Here is a 15,708-nt window from a genome sequence, read left to right as displayed (position 1 = left end):
TGTAGTTTGCAACCTCCAAGTCGATTTAGTTGGATCTGTCTCTTATCACAGCCACGGAAGTGGGAGGGGAAGGCGGGATGTTGGTGATTTTGTAGGAGACACAAGTATGGCGAAGACGAGGAAGCGAAGGGAACTGGAAGGTGATAGAAAAGACCAGACTCTTGAGTAGAGAAGGACGTGTGTAGACGTCAGAGGATACCCAGCAGAAAAGTAACAGCGGAGGGAAGATTAATGGGTGGTATCGCAAAGCGGGTTCGGACTTGGGGCACAGAGGAGGGCTGGCCTGGAGTGAGTGGATAGACTTTTCTGGGTTGAGTGGGCGGTGTGAGTCGTCAAGTAGAGCTTGTGCTTTTTTTTTTCCCTGTCACGTCTGGTCACACAGTCTCTTCGGAATGGAGGGGCAACTTTTTTTTTTGGTTCTGGGAAGAAAATTCAATCTGATTCTTGCCAAGACCCCTCTCTCTGCCACACGCTGCATGCCCACCTAGGTAGGTACCCAAGTACCTATACCTAACGACCCAAGGCAAGGTCGAGTTCTGGGAGGACTTGGTGGCGGCGAGGGAGGCCCGCAATGACATGACTGGGCAAGACCGGGCATGACTGGGCATGACATTTGATGGCAGCAACTGATCTGGATGGCACCGGAAGCTTCCCACTGACGTGCATAGACAGCAACCAATGCAACAGACAACAGACAACAGCCTCGTCTATATTCCTGTGTACTGTACATTGAGCCGGCGAATTTCGCATCTCGTTGCATTATCAAGAATGTCCTTCTTCTCTTGAAGCGCGGCAACCTTGACGAGGCTATTGCTCAGAGGTACATACACCTACTTGCAGAGGTCTGGTCGATAGTTCCGGAAGTACCGCAACCGCCCGCCGTTGCAGACCAGTTGACCTCTACAAGTACTTACAGTACATGCATGTGCCCACTTGGGCCCCGCCATGGTTCAGCAGGCACCTTGTCTGGTCTAGTGGCTACGGTAGAAGCTGGAAGAAATTTCTAGAGATCGTTCGACAGACAAAGACTGTCTGGTGCCATCGTCAAGGTAATAATTTGTGAGCTACCAGACAACTTAGTACTTGAGTGCCTAGGAACTTAAGTACTATCCTCAAACGGGTAGACATAGACGGGCTAGTCCCCCCGTGTCAAAAGCATATTGGCGAATGCCGTTTTATTCTTCATCTGCGTTTCAAGGTTAACTGGTCCCATCTCCTTTGGCCGGTCTGGTATTAATAAGTACCTGGGGATTCTTTTTGCACAATCCGCCGATAATTTTGCTTCTCTTCCACATTGGACAAAAGGGGAGCATCCATCCTAAGTAATTGAGTAGGCCTGCCCAAATCCAAACCGGCGTCCTGCGGAAGAGGCAAAGTATGGCAAAACCAGTAATTAATAACCCCCTCTGAGTTGAACGAGCCAATTAGGAACCCAACCATTGACCCTTTTTTGCAAGTCTTGGTTAACGTGTCTGGTCCTTGCCTTGCCTTGCATACCCATCCATCCATGGCGCTTTCTGTCGACATTGATAGTAGTTTGCAAATAGTCACTCCGTCCCAGTTCATCTCTCGTCGCTGCCCCTGTGAGACTTAGTGATTGTCCATATGGTAAAGCTAGTGCAATCGGCCAAGTTGGTAATCGCAAAGGTCACAGGATGAACATGTATCGCCCACCATGGAGAATCTGCAACACCAACACACCTTGCACTTGTACTTCATAATGCCGGAAGACACCAGGTCTATATGCGCCCCATGCCTGGTACTCTACATCCATCTAGTGACCATTAATTCATCTACATCGTTCATCTGACCTTGCACATCTCTCATTCATAAGGCAATTCCCACGCAATCAGCCCGATTGTCCTCCTTGTAGATCCGACCCGCCTGGAAATCTCGGGGATGCCTCGTTAGAAACCCGGTACTCGTTTCAGAACTTTCTTCCAGTCGCTGTCTCCGGGCCTGGTGAGCTATGGCGTATTTCCTCTTATCTTCATCACTCATATAGGCGTCACCATCGGCACCGTAGGACACCGCCCCTTCCATGTCCAGGTTGAATTGTTCGGAAATGGGCTCACTTTGCTGAAGACGTCGTCTATTGGCGTAAAGAGTATTCCTGGCGTTTTGAGGGCCAAAGAATTGTCCATCGATAGCATCCGGGGGACGCACAACACTTCGCTTGCGGCCAATTGAGACACCAGATACTTGGCTCTCACGGGCGGCCCTTCTAGCCTCCTTTGCTGGCTTGAACGTCTCAGGAACAACGTTCAACTCGTCACCTTGTCTCTCTGCTTTCTCAGCTGCTTCTCTGGCAGTTGTGTGCATGTCGGCAGCTGCAGCGTCCGCTCGTGGTCCTCCCCACGTTCGTTGCCCAGCTGTCAAAATTCCATACACCATATAGTACCAGTTAAAGACGGGATTTAGTACGAACATGAGAGGATAAAACCATATCTTGAACCTCTTCAGCTTTGCGCCAAAGTATAGCATCAGAAGCCAGTTTAACCCCAGGGAGACAGCCATGAATCCTACGGGCAGGTTGCGCACTTTGGCCGTAGTGGTCAAGAGAGCCAGAACCATTACGAAAAACAAAAGTGCCGTGGTTCGAATCGTATTTTGCATAAATCGCACTAATATCAATGCGGGATATCTCTTCCATAGCCTCCAGTCAGTTAGCATACATACCTCGTTTGTTATGAAGCCAAGAAACCATCGACGACGCTGCTTGACCAGAGATGCGTAAGTTTGGACTGCCTCAGTCTTGCAGAAAGCCGAGGTACACATCTGAATTTGATAACGTTGCTTGGCTCCTATCATGAAGAGATGCGTGAGCCATCGATCCTCACCAAGGTGGCATTTGGCGTAGTCGAACAGGTCGTCGCATTCCTCAGCCTTGTCAGCAAAGTAATATTTGGCCATTCTTCGAAAGGCTGAGAAGCGAAGCATTGTTAACGCCCCTGGAAGGCACGTTACGGATCCGCAGCCAGATTCAACGGTGCGCTCAAATAGTTGCCCGTGAATATACTCCATGTCCTGAAGCAGGGTAATAATGCTGTGTTTCTTGGTGGTCGACGTGATCACTCCGGTCATAGCCAGCATTTTTCTGGAATTTCCAGGACTGAGCTCCATGTCGTACACAAAATTCTGGAGACAGACTCTGTCAAGAATGCAGTCTGAGTCGATAAACAAGATGAAGATGTTGTCGTTTTGCTTGATGTACTCTGCATAAACGCGATCAATGAGTTCAAACGTGGACTTTTGGCATTGCCTCTTGCCACCGTGAGTAAACCTCGACACCGTAACCCGAACACCTTTGTAGATGACATCAATGCAATTAGGATACGAGTCGAGGGTGGTCGGTATCCCCAGCAAGTCTAGTGTGTTGAGGTACAACTCATCAACCTGCTCTCCATCAAAAGACAGGAAGACGTGAATGCATGTGGCAGGATAGTCACATTCAACTACAGAGTCAACGGCGCTGACGAGGACATTCGGCTCCTCGCGATAGCATGGCATAACAACGACGACTTTGGGGGCTGTATAGTCATCGAGAACTCGTTTTATTCGTTTTGTGCGTCCCAAGTGGTTGGTGACCAGCTGGTATATGCAAAACAGCCATGGAACAGTGAGCAATATTGAAAAGCTCCAAAACGCAAACCACTGCAAAAAGGACGTGAGAGTCTCTGGCCACAAGCTTGCTATCGCACGAGGCAGAGGCAAGGTGACAATCATTATAGGAAGAAAAATACATCTTCAGCCTTCCGTTAGTTCAATGTTATGGCCCCTTTATGACTCCAATCGAAGCAGAGGCGTCCACATCGGCCTCGACGGATTGAGGGGGATCGAAAATCTCGACTCACCGAAGCAAAACGAAAGCAGAGCCAATGACTAGACATAGAACCCGAATAGACCAATGCTCCGCCTTTCCAAACACCTTGACGAGGCAGTACATGAATGCTGCGAGCCAAAGAAACCACTCAAGACAGGCCATCAGCATGAGCAGGCCAACAATGATGGTATATACGACCTGATTAACGGGGAGAAAGGTTAATTATCTGTTCCCTTGCGAAGTTATGGATGCGTGTCTTGAAAATAGCGTGTAAATTTACTCACATCACTGAGCGGCCAGTCCCCAATGGTGACGGCCATGATGTCTCCAGGAATCAAAGCGTCTCTGACGGTCTAGGAGGGAAGTGGAACCAGGTTCAGACTCGGTCAAATACGGGAATCTGTCGACGCATGAGTAGAATTCTTATTGCGCGTTGTGCAGACCGAGCGTCGAAGTTGAGCAAAAAGCATGAGCTTGACTGACGGTGGGAATTTGTGTGCATATGGCTGCCCAGTATGTTACACCAGAAAACTTTACAATCAAATGAATGCACATGGGCACGGTCCAAGCTTGCATCGCTGTGAGAGGTCTGAGCTTGCAGCTGGTCCTGCAGAGCAAGCACCAGACCGGACATTGCATGTCTTCAGGTTCAGTACAGTGCAGTACTAAGTATATGTACTTAAAATACGGAGTAGGGTCTCAGTCTCAGACAGCCTGGCAGTTATGTAAAGTATATTTGTCTCTGACCCGCACCAGTGGCCGTGCATTCATCGAACCAGGTGGTTCAATACGAGCTGGGAACGTGAACGGCCTCCTCAAACCCGCCTGGTTGGACTGCCAAACAGGACACGATGCGTTGAAACGTTTCTGGGATATTGAACATTGCCCAACTGGGTCCGAAAACTTAGTATCCAAATACTAGGTAGGTACCTAGGTAGATACTGAGTCATCTAACATTACGCCTGGCATTTATTGGGAGCCAAGTACTTAAGTACCTTCCTAGGTAGCCTACGATAGCTGGAAGGAAGCATGGTCTGTTTCAACGGTCATGCTTTACCTGATGCGCCGGATGGGTCAAACTGTACATGAATAAGGCAGGTACTGCCCACAGTGTCACGCTTGGACGACATCATCTGGACAAAGCCTACATTTGCCGGATCGTGAGCATTGCACTGCAAGGTAAATCGTGAAGAGGAATGAAGAAACAGGGAAAATTGAAACCAGCTTCTTGCTATGCTATCCTCGGACAACGTCATGCCACACCGATCCATGTGGAATCAACTCCCAGACGTTGCAACTGGAGGTGCATACTATGTCTAGCCCACATGCATATTTCGGTGTCCGTCCCCCATATTCGAAAAGTGAACACTGGCGAAAAGTCGACTTTCCTTGTGAAAGGTATCTGTACGACGCTCAATATCGCCAGTGTCTTTTCGGTGGCTATTCCTAGCAGTGGACAGGGCAGGGTGGCTGCTGGAAATCGGCGTTTGCCAGCGAGCAGCTACCATCTACCTGCTCTGATTACTGGCCATGATCTCGAGCTATTGAAACTGGCCATTGATCTCACGGATGCCCCCAACATCTTAGTGTAAATCAGCCAGCTACCACTCGGTATAGCAAGGAAAGTGCAGTTCGTCTGCTACTCTGATCGGAAGATAGGTGCAATTTGCGACTGAATTCCATTGTGGCATGCTGGTAAACGTTTGCATTGTTGCCGTCTGGAAGTTCCCTTGACCCATGTGCTGTAATGGGCGGTTCATCGTGACCCCATGCTGTCACAGCCCACATTGGTCAAGTGATTGCTGGGCTCGTGCAACAACAATTGCGGGTGGTGCATGCCACTTCAAAAGCGAAACATGTTGAAATGCCTTTGTGCCTATGCTTATCGAATAAGACGAGCTTTCTTGCACAGGCTGCAATGCGCAATTGTTGACTTCTGCGCTAGCTTACCAGTCGACATCGCTTAACTGAAGTTTTCTAACCCTCTGACCGCGATCCTTACCTAGGCGGTCAACGCGATTGTGAAAAAATGTTGTCGCTTTCTCACTTCCTACAATCAACATTAGCGAAACTGAAGCGCGCAGGTTGGTTGGCGCCGTTGAGTCGACTCGTACCTTCTTGGTCTTCATTTTGTTGGAGATCGTAGTTGAGAACTAAGTTTTTAATGCGCTGCTGTTCCTCCTTTTCGGCTTGCTGTTGTGATTTCATGGCAATAGCAAAGGTTGAATCAGAAGGCAGCTCAACGGTCCGAGTCTTTTTGTAACGCATTAGTAGGCCTGTTAGTGAGAGAAATTTACTTGTCACTAACCTGTTGCCGGTTGCCTTTCTTTGTCAAGAGTGAAAAGGCCATCTTATTACTTGGAGCAGCCGGCTCTTGATCAAGGCCCGCCACTGTGGATGATTCACGGGCTTTTGGTCTCACAGGGAGAGGAACGTCAAATAGAGGTTTACGTTCAAATTTGCGGGACTCAAGGCTCTCAGCCATCATTTTAGCGTATTCTCTCTCGAAATCAGCCTCATCTTCGGGGTCAACAGCCTCCTCTTGGCGAGTAACCACAATTGATTCTTCGTTAAAATCGCTGCCATTGACAGACTCGTCTTCTCCATCCTGTTCCCAGACTGTTAGTGGCGAGGTCATCACCGCAACCTCATTTGTATTTGAACTTGCCTCAATATCCTCGTCTTCTGACGCACTCTCTTCATCACCCTCGCCGTCTTGCTCGACATCGTCAACATCCACGTTGTCTTCGTCAGATGATGCTCCACTGGTGGCATCATCAATCTCTGCAGCCTTGTCAATGCCTGCAGTCTTTTGATCTTGAACTATAGCAAGCTGAAGCGCCTTGGTTGCCTCTTCAAGACCGATGGCAAGCTTCCACTGAGGCCGGGTGAGTGAGAAAATATCTTGAACGACGAACTCGATATCCATTGGGAGCGTGGTTTTCGTGTGAATGTAGTACTTTTCAACTGTATCAGTGGACATGGTTCAGGGCGAAAATGCGAAGATTCAAGTGAGTTCCTACCTGGAAGAAGGACAGAAAATAATCCAGCTTCTTGCCAGCAGCTCCACGGTTAAAAAACATGCCGCAAGTTTCCAACATCGTCGCAACAAGGCGGATGCGGAAAAAGTCGTCCGCGGGGTCAAATGGATTGATTCGACCCTGGACTGGCAAACCCCCTGTGGAGCTTGTCAGCGAAATTGAGAAAAGAGAAAGACAAAATAAAGACAGGAGGGCAAGTCAACTTTGTTACAGGAAGCGCCGTGGCTACTCACCATATCCAAATGTTAAAATCTTGTACATGGTGTCGAATATGACGGGGTGCTCCAACATTCTATAGTTATAAAGTTCTCCTAAATATTTTACCTCTGCAACCCGCCGCTGGAAGAATCGGAAATCGTTTTGCTCTAAGCCAAAACTGACCGACTCAATGACATTGTCGATTACCTTGACCACAAACTCTGGGTGGTAGCGATAGAGCGCACTTAGGAGAATACCCAACAAGTGAATGTTTCCATATTTAACCTTGCCTGGCTTTGAAAAGACCTTTTCAAGAATCAACACGACCTAGTACACTTGGGTCAGTATCTTCTATGGCAAAGTCGAGCTTCCTGATGCCATGTCTGGTTGAATAGGCATACCTCATTTTCCTCCCAGTGGAGCCGGCGAATTTGTTTCAAAATTTTGCTATAGTTCCGTTTCGTCATGTCGTTGTAAACCAATTTCCTGATAAACAGTTCCATAGGGGTCCGTTCCTTCTGTTCGATGGCGGGCCGTTCAGGGGGGTCGACGTAGTACACCGCATTGTCAATGAGCATGCGTTCAGGTTGGCCAATGTGCTGCACGGCTTTTTTCCGCTGCAAAGTTTCGAGAAAGCTTGCCATCCGTGGCGCAGTATCAGGGGTTTTGAGCAGATATCTACCGCAGTTCTCAATGAGGTTGCACAAAATTTCGATATTCATTCGCGAAAAGTCGTCAAGGCTGACTTTGAGGCAATGAAACACAACATGCTCAGGCACGACACCAAACTTCGTCAGTTCGGCTAGATACCGAATATTGCTGAGTCGTACCTGTCCCAAAAAGTCCTTTTCCTTTCTCCGCTGCAGACTGCGAAATTCGGCATCCAAGTAGTCGACGAGTCCCTTCGGCACATCAGGCATATATCTGCCAAGAGTAGCCACCAGTCGGGACCATGAAGGGAGCAAATCACTCCGCCCCTTAGGGACTTCTGTGAGGGCTTTCACAAGGCGATTACGAGAGGCTTTGGAGTTGAGAAAGCAAAAGTCGATGGCTGTTTGATCAATAATATCCTTGTTTGTGAGTTCCGGCAGGCGTGCCAGCAAGGCATCTACCTGAGCCCCGATTGTTTTATTCGCTATCGCGGTGGATTGGTCATCAGCAGCCTCAGCGGCAGCTTTGCCAGCATCAGAGGTGTCTGTGACGACATCAGTTCTTTTGCCAACTTGTTCCTCGCCGTCAGCCTTCTTCTTTTTGCCATCTTCGAGAAGGATCGGCGGCACTTTGCCTTTGAGATCGACAAGATTTTCATAGAATCGACGCTCATCCTCATCCGCCCATATCCCTGCGCCTTCGCCCATGGTCCGTAGATATTCACTGGTTTTGACCAAGCCTATAGAGCCACTAGAAGTAGCCAACGCATCTTCGGACTCCTTCAGTTCGGGCATCTCAGCGCCAATTGCATCAGCAATTACCTGCGCATTGGATACGAGGCGGTCTTGAGCTTTGAGCTGCTTCTCATAGTTCGCCTGGCGGTCCTCGAACACCTCGCCAGACTTCACGTAGGCTTCGGCATTTCGTCGGGCTTGAGACTGAATCGATTTCTGGTCTCGAATAATATGGGCAGCCACATCGTCGAAATACTTTTTCAAAATATTTCTGAATCGTTCCGCTATGTCAGCCGGCGTGAATGGCTGCTGGTCGACTGCCTGAGATGATTCGGCACCTTCATCACGTTCGAGCAAGGCGTCGGTCTGGGTTCTGGTGGCACCGTCTTCTTCAACCGTTTTCCGACCATCAGATCCCGCCGGCTTGACACCCAAAATGTCCCAGCTGAATGCTTTGACAAATATGACGAGCAGTGGCAAGTTAGCATGTTCGCGGTCGTACCCAAGAAGGTCTTTCAAAACCTCTAAGGGAAATGGCTCAGCGCTACCGGTCCTGCTTGAGCTTACTCGGGTCTTCAGCTCGACCACCTTACCAGAGGCAGTGGCACCTTTTGTGGCATCATCGGGTTTTGTCGCATCGTCTAGGGTTCTCACAACACCAACCAACCACAACTCGGTGATGACTCGCAGAAGGGCCCTCTGGCGGATGATTCTCTCCTTCTCTTCTTTCTCGCGGGCGTCGGGGGCCAAGGATTTTAGAGCACTTTTGTCGGGGGTAGCCATTCCTTTACCCAGGAGCCAGGCTAGGTATTCGGTGAATTCGGTTGGGCCAAAGCGCTGATGGAGCGCACTCACGATTTCAACGCCTGCCTCAATCTCCCCGGGTGTTTTGAGCCTACAGAGTCCTTCATAGCAGGCGGCGATTATTTCAGAGAGGTACTTGTGCAAGCTCAAAGTTCGGATCTCTTGCAAAAAGGTGGCCAGGGTGGCAGAGGTTATTGCAGTCCGAAGCCGTTTTATGAAGGCGGTGTTCTTCTTCAAAGACGAATCGAGCGAGTTGGCGACAGGCAGGAGGTCTATGTGGGATTCTATTTAGTAAATGCGAATGGCTGACGGGGGCTAAGTAGCAATAGCAAACCTTTCTCGCCATCCCACGACTTGACGTTCAGCGTTCGCAGCTGGCCTAGTTATCGAGGTGATGTCAGCGGAGGACGAGGCTAGACTTGTGCCCGAAAGAGCCATGGGCCAGGATTGGGTCTGGTTGTTTTGGGGATTTGGGGCATGCAGAAGATTGATCATAGGTAGTCGGAACACATACGCTTCCTTTGGCGGTCCATGACAACCACTTGGTGGTTGTGATAAAGCCAGGCGTAGCTCGAGAATGTTGACGGATCGTGGCTCACGAATTGGATTGGATGGAGACTTCAATGTTGGAACCGCATCTTGAGCAGCATGGGAGTTGAGCAGCGGGGCAATAAGTCCGCCTAGGTGCAGTGAGACATGCAGTCTGGTTGGTCCAGTCCACTTGAGCAGTCTGATCCAGATGCCCACAGGCAGAGCATTGCTAAAAAAATACTTGGGTACCAGACAATACAAATGTATTTTTGTATTGTACTTAATACAATACAAAATACAATACAATACATAGGATAGGTAAAAAATACAAATATAATACAATACTTACAAAAAAAAAACACAATACAAATACAAGCAAATTCTAAAAAATACAATAAGTACAATACAAGCAATGCTCTGCCCACAGGCCAAGCAGCCCAGCGGTGGTCCGGTACTGACCTGTCTGCACACACATCATGCGTATAATAAGTACCAGTTGACATGTACCTACCTACCTACCTAGTACCCTAGGTAGGTAGTGGGTAAGGTCCAGCCAGGTGTCTCAATGGTCAACGCCAATGGAAGAATCAAGTCAATACGTTGGTGCATCAGTTATTAATACCAAACCTGATTGACACTGTCATGGTCATAACCATCAATTGATGTTTCATCAACTAAAACGCCAAGCACTCGCGATGATACTGCACTCGACAGAATCGGCCAGCATGAAGCAGTTGGGCACCGAGGCATGTCATACGTACTAGGCGTAATTTTCCAGATGCTTCCACTCTGTAGTGCCGAATCACATCAACTCAAGTGTATCGACAGTACAGGTCTCCGTACTTGTATCCAAGTACCTACCTACCTAGGTACGTACGTACGTACGTACGTTGTCATTCCATGTCTGTCTTCCCATCTTCAAGGGTGCAATGTTCCCATTTGATCTTGCCATGCCACCAACAAATGGCCGTGTGGCCCTTATCAGCCAGTCAAGCAAGATAAGCTTTGACGCCACCATTCAGGGTTCCAAGTTCCAACAGCCTTCCGACCAGTCACAACTCGCCATACATGTGCTTCGTCTGGCCGGTTTGATAAGTTGAGCCGGGCGTATCAAACCACGCACATTTGCTGCGATAACATGCATTTTCTTCGTCAACCCTGATGATACGAATGGATCCGGAATCAGGATTGGACGCCCCCCCCCCCCCCCCCCCCAAAGAATTACTGTTCTTCCTTTCTTTCTTTTGCCGGCTACTCCCTCTCATTATGATGGGACTGGATGTTTCGCCCAACCTACTTGATGCATCCGACATGACGGGTTGCCCCCGTATGAAGACAATGTACACCCGATTACCCTCTCAGTCCATTTTCCCTTCGTGTCGTAAACTTCTTATGGCCATCTTGCGGTTCACTTCCTGGATAGACTAGCAGGACTGTGCCACTTTGCTTCACCATCTCTAGCTGACCCAGTTGTCAACTGAGGAGTATACGAAGAAGTAGCTCTTATAAACCAATACAGAAAAGCAAGAATCATTCCGTATCTATGCTTCCAACTGAGCGAATTTTACTTCCTCGGCATCTTTACTACAAGATGGACTGGCACAGCCTCTGATTTCGGACAAAGACATGCCCCCTGTGTCCCAGGGCCTCATTGTATATGCACGGCCTCCGTTCTGTGGCTGCTCTTATCCCTACAAGCTGCACAGAGCTATTGTTATGGCCGACTGACGCATCTCCGGCACATGAATCCTTATCTCCACTCGCTCCACATCCCCGGATATCTTTTCACTGCGGATATGGATATTTCCGCGGAAGAAACTTGCTAATATTTTAGACTGCATCAGTCACTGTCTGTGGCTCGTGGTGCCCCTGCTACGGAATCGTGACTGTATAGTAGAGAACTGAAATAATCTTTATGGGAGTAGCCAGTCCTCGTAAAGGGGAGTTATAAGACCTCTTCTCGGTCACCTTTTCTAAACACAGCTAGATAGGGCTTTTCCTAATACGTAAGACGCTGATACTCGCGTTGAATCCTTGAGTTCTTCTGTGCTCCTTAGTCCCAGGCATCCTCCTCGCCTATGTGGAATATCTCCAAGAAATCTGTCGTTACGGTAATGATACTTCATTCCTCCTCCTCCTCCTCCTCCTCCTCCTCCTCCTCCTTCTTCTTCTTCTTCTTCTTCTTCTTCTTCTTCTTCTTTCTCCCCTTCCTTTGTCTCACTCATATAAAATTTCAGTTTTGCCACTGCTCGAAAACTTATTCATGCTTTACTCAATGCCTTGTACATGTCTGGCTAACTGTCGATAGGAAACTTGCTTCAACATGGTCGAATCTAGGAGCAGCTCAGAACTGAATTTACCAAAAACAAGCATTAATTTCCCGCCTAGTCCACCAAGCACTGTCGGAAAGTCCAGAAGGTGCAGTTTTGATCGTCACTCCAACGATATTCTCTTGCCAGGAACGCCTACATCATCGAGTGACGACACGTCTGTCTACCCTCTCCCTCCACGAAATGGCAGAAAGTCAGTTCAGCCACAGGACATCAAGACTCCAGATAACCACGTAGAGAGAGATGACCGTCTGATTCGGCTAACTGGCGTCCACCCCTTCAATTGCGAGCCTCCTCTGACCAATCTGTACGATGAGGGATTCCTTACCAGTGAGAACCTTCACTATGTCCGAAACCATGGCCCAGTGCCACGGTGTGACGACAGTGACATGGATCGGTGGGAGTTTACTGTGGAGGGTCTGGTGGAAAACCCCTTTACACTGAGTGTCAAGGAGCTCATCACGGATTACGAGCAAGTGACCTACCCAATCACACTTGTCTGCGCCGGAAATCGCCGCAAGGAACAGAATGTGGTTCGCAAATCTAAGGGATTCTCTTGGGGTCCCGCAGGACTATCAACAGCATTGTGGACGGGTGTTGTCCTTGGTGATTTAATCGCCAAGGCTAAACCTAGGCGACGTGCGAGATACGTTTGTTTCGAGGGAGCAGATAAGTTACCTAATGGCTATTATGGAACGTCCGTCAAGCTGAACTGGTGTCTGGATCCAAATCGAGGTATCATGGTCGCCCACAAGATGAATGGTTGTGTTTTACACCCTGATCATGGCAAGCCTGTCCGTGTCGTCATCCCCGGGCAAATAGGCGGCCGTAGTGTCAAGTGGTTGAAAAGGATTATAGTCACAGAAGAGCCTAGCGACAATTGGTACCACATCTATGACAACCGAGTTTTGCCAACTATGGTGACACCTGAAGCAAGTGCCGATCTGCCAGATACATGGAAAGACGAGCGTTATGCAATATATGACCTCAATACGAACAGCGCCATCTGCTATCCGGCGCATGATGAAAGGCTCCCCATGAATAGCGGCACGAGCACCTACAACATACGGGGTTACGCATACGGGGGTGGAGGCAAACGTATTACGCGGATGGAGGTTACTTTAGACAAGGGCAAAACTTGGAGATTGGCGAATATAGATTACCCCGAAGACCGATATCGTTTGGCCCCAGATGGAGAAACGCTCTATGGAGGAAGGGTAGATATGTGGTGGAGAGAAACTTCGTTTTGTTGGTGTTTTTGGGACCTCACCCTTGATGTGAACGAACTCAAATCGACGGCCGACATCATGGTTCGGGCAATGGACGAAAGCCTCATGGTACAGCCAAGGGACATGTACTGGAGCGTCCTAGGTATGATGAATAACCCTTGGTACAGAGTCGTGGTCCATAATGATGGCGACACGCTACGGTTTGAGCACCCTACACAACCTGCTTTAATGCCTGGTGGGTGGATGGAGCGGGTGAAAAAATCAGGAGGAAATCTTACGAACGGCTCATGGGGGGAGAGACGAGATGGTGAAGCTGAGAAAATGACGAATCGAGAAATCGAAAAAGACATATGCATGACTAATCCCGAAATTGATCGTCTGGTCACTATGGACGAAATTAAAGAACACAGTGGCGAACAGGACCCTTGGTTCATTGTGAACGGCCATGTATTCGATGGTACACCGTTCCTAGAGAAGCACCCCGGTGGTGCAGCATCAATATTTGGAGCTGCCGGACAAGATGTCACGGAGGAGTTTGTTACCATTCGTAAGAACAGTCTTTCAGCAAACCGACAAGGACCCTTCTCAAATAGTTTTAAAGCTTTGCTGCTAACCTAATCCTATCTCAGACAGTGAAAATGCCAAGTCAATGATGCCTGAATACCACATTGGTAAACTCGACGAACCTGCACGAGCACAGCTTGCTGGTGAAGTCTCTGAAGTTGATCCTACTCGAGCAGTGTTTCTCAATACCAAAGTCTGGACGAAAGCACCTCTGCATGAAAAGCTCACAGTTTCTCCTGATTCCAAAATATTCAGGTTCAAACTGGATCACAACCAACAACAAGTTGGGTTGCCTGTCGGCCAGCACCTGATGATGAGGATACGCGATCCCGCAACCCGAGAACCAGTAATTCGGGCGTATACCCCCATTTCTAAAGGGTCGGACCAAGGGTGGCTTGATGTATTGATCAAAATTTACCATGACGCCCCAGGTCGAAAAGGCGGCAAAATGACACAAGCACTTGATGCCGTTCCAACTGGCCACTTTGTTGATTTCAAGGGCCCAGTGGGTAAATTTGAGTACCTTGGAAAAGGTCTCTGTTTGGTATCTGGGAAAAGACGCCGGGTGTCCAGATTTAACATGATATGCGGCGGGTCAGGTGTCACACCTATATTGCAGGTATTGCGAGCAGTAGCAGAGGATTGGGATGACACTACCGAGTGCGTTGTCCTGGATGGAAATCGTGTGGAAGAAGATATCTTGTGTAAATCACGCCTCGACCAGATTGCGTCGAGTGCAGTTCGCAAATGCCGCCTGATTTACTGCCTCAGTCGCCCGTCTCCTACGTGGAAGGGACGAAAAGGTCGAATTGGCATGACTATGATTTCGACCGAAATAGGTTCACCGCGGCCAAACAAAGACGACATGGTCTTGCTCTGTGGTCCAAGCCAAATGGAAACGAGTGTTCACGAGATCCTAAGGGATCTAGGCTGGCTAGATGAAGATATTATCATATTCTAAGCAGTCTGGGATAAAGGAAGATGTTTGAAAAGATGGCCAAACAATAAGAATTCATATCCTGCCCCCTATCGCAAGCCGTGCAATAAAGACTCAAAGCGCAGAACATCGCCGGCAGAATGGCGTAGTCTGCGAAGTAACCTTCAGAACGTGGCCAGGGCAAAACCCATTCAATCATCCCACGCGTCATAAATTGCGGTGAGATGCTTTGCAAACTTCTGCACCAAGTGAGAGAGAAGTGGTATCATGAACAGATCAGTTATGTTTGGCGGATTGAGAATGGACTCAGGCTGATAAACCAGCGTGATCGCTGTCAAAGCCAGAAGAGCTACCGAGGCTTCCAACGCAATAATTCATTCAGCCATGATGACTAATTGTATACTGTATTTCTTCCTCTCTATGATCCTCATTACCTGAATCTGAGCTGCATACACCGGCCAACTAGAGGAGCGAACATCCGACGAATGTGTCTGAAGCTGTGCTTTAAAACTCATCTCCCGGCCAGGACAAGTAGCACCAACAGCAAGTTGATTACAGTGGGAGGTCATATTGAACGCCCACTTGTATCTTAATCCCTCTGTTTCTAAGCTGCGTGGTACAGGGAGATGGTCAAGTGCTTAAAGACCCGAGAAGGGCAGCATGATTTGGTTGAAGCTCATAATGGCACAACCACAACGACAATCCACCTTTATTTCCATGACGGATCCCCCATCAACCTAATTGCTTGGCAAGAAAAGAATGAAGAAGCGGTTTACCAACTCACTTGGAATGGCACGTGTTAGACCACCCACTCGTGGCAACAAAGACCAAAGTTCGTAGAGGAAGGCTCATGTATATATGAGCGT

General features: G+C 48.6%; 6 protein-coding genes across 6 annotated transcripts; 1 reads left to right on the top strand and 5 right to left on the bottom strand.

Moving 5' to 3' along the window:
* Nucleotides 1-25: 25 nt before the first annotated feature.
* Nucleotides 26-760, bottom strand: VFPPC_15664 (hypothetical protein; the record flags this gene model as incomplete). The annotated part of the gene is made up of 3 exons (XM_018293417.1): nucleotides 26-348; nucleotides 449-655; nucleotides 703-760. The coding sequence occupies 3 exons, from the start codon at nucleotides 758-760 to the stop codon at nucleotides 26-28; spliced, it is 588 nt and encodes a 195-aa protein (XP_018147736.1).
* Nucleotides 761-1,233: 473 nt separating this feature from the next.
* VFPPC_17493 (hypothetical protein) lies at nucleotides 1,234-1,566 on the bottom strand (the record flags this gene model as incomplete). The annotated part of the gene is made up of 1 exon (XM_022429196.1): nucleotides 1,234-1,566. One exon carries the CDS (start codon nucleotides 1,564-1,566, stop codon nucleotides 1,234-1,236), a length of 333 nt encoding a protein of 110 aa, XP_022285777.1.
* Nucleotides 1,567-1,827: 261 nt separating this feature from the next.
* Nucleotides 1,828-4,143, bottom strand: VFPPC_03538 (chitin synthase D; the record flags this gene model as incomplete). The annotated part of the gene is made up of 3 exons (XM_018283031.1): nucleotides 1,828-3,745; nucleotides 3,855-4,021; nucleotides 4,108-4,143. The coding sequence occupies 3 exons, from the start codon at nucleotides 4,141-4,143 to the stop codon at nucleotides 1,828-1,830; spliced, it is 2,121 nt and encodes a 706-aa protein (XP_018147735.1).
* A 1,626-nt stretch (nucleotides 4,144-5,769) lies between these two features.
* VFPPC_03536 (nonsense-mediated mRNA decay factor) lies at nucleotides 5,770-9,784 on the bottom strand (the record flags this gene model as incomplete). Its single annotated transcript, XM_018283029.1, has 8 exons — nucleotides 5,770-5,873; nucleotides 5,938-6,076; nucleotides 6,132-6,782; nucleotides 6,847-7,001; nucleotides 7,098-7,389; nucleotides 7,464-9,523; nucleotides 9,586-9,630; nucleotides 9,766-9,784. 8 exons carry the CDS (start codon nucleotides 9,782-9,784, stop codon nucleotides 5,770-5,772), a joined length of 3,465 nt encoding a protein of 1,154 aa, XP_018147733.1.
* A 1,971-nt stretch (nucleotides 9,785-11,755) lies between these two features.
* On the bottom strand, nucleotides 11,756-12,007 carry VFPPC_17494 (hypothetical protein; the record flags this gene model as incomplete). The annotated part of the gene is made up of 1 exon (XM_022429197.1): nucleotides 11,756-12,007. The coding sequence occupies one exon, from the start codon at nucleotides 12,005-12,007 to the stop codon at nucleotides 11,756-11,758; it is 252 nt and encodes an 83-aa protein (XP_022285776.1).
* Nucleotides 12,008-12,105: 98 nt separating this feature from the next.
* Nucleotides 12,106-14,866, top strand: VFPPC_03535 (nitrate reductase; the record flags this gene model as incomplete). Its single annotated transcript, XM_018283028.1, has 2 exons — nucleotides 12,106-13,888; nucleotides 13,971-14,866. 2 exons carry the CDS (start codon nucleotides 12,106-12,108, stop codon nucleotides 14,864-14,866), a joined length of 2,679 nt encoding a protein of 892 aa, XP_018147732.1.
* Between the last annotated feature and the right edge of the window lie 842 nt (nucleotides 14,867-15,708).

This window comes from Pochonia chlamydosporia, chromosome 2 (assembly GCF_001653235.2).
Source record: "Pochonia chlamydosporia 170 chromosome 2, whole genome shotgun sequence".
Classification (NCBI taxonomy): Eukaryota; Fungi; Ascomycota; class Sordariomycetes; order Hypocreales; family Clavicipitaceae; genus Pochonia; species Pochonia chlamydosporia.
This window is presented reverse-complemented; position numbering and strand designations above follow the sequence as displayed.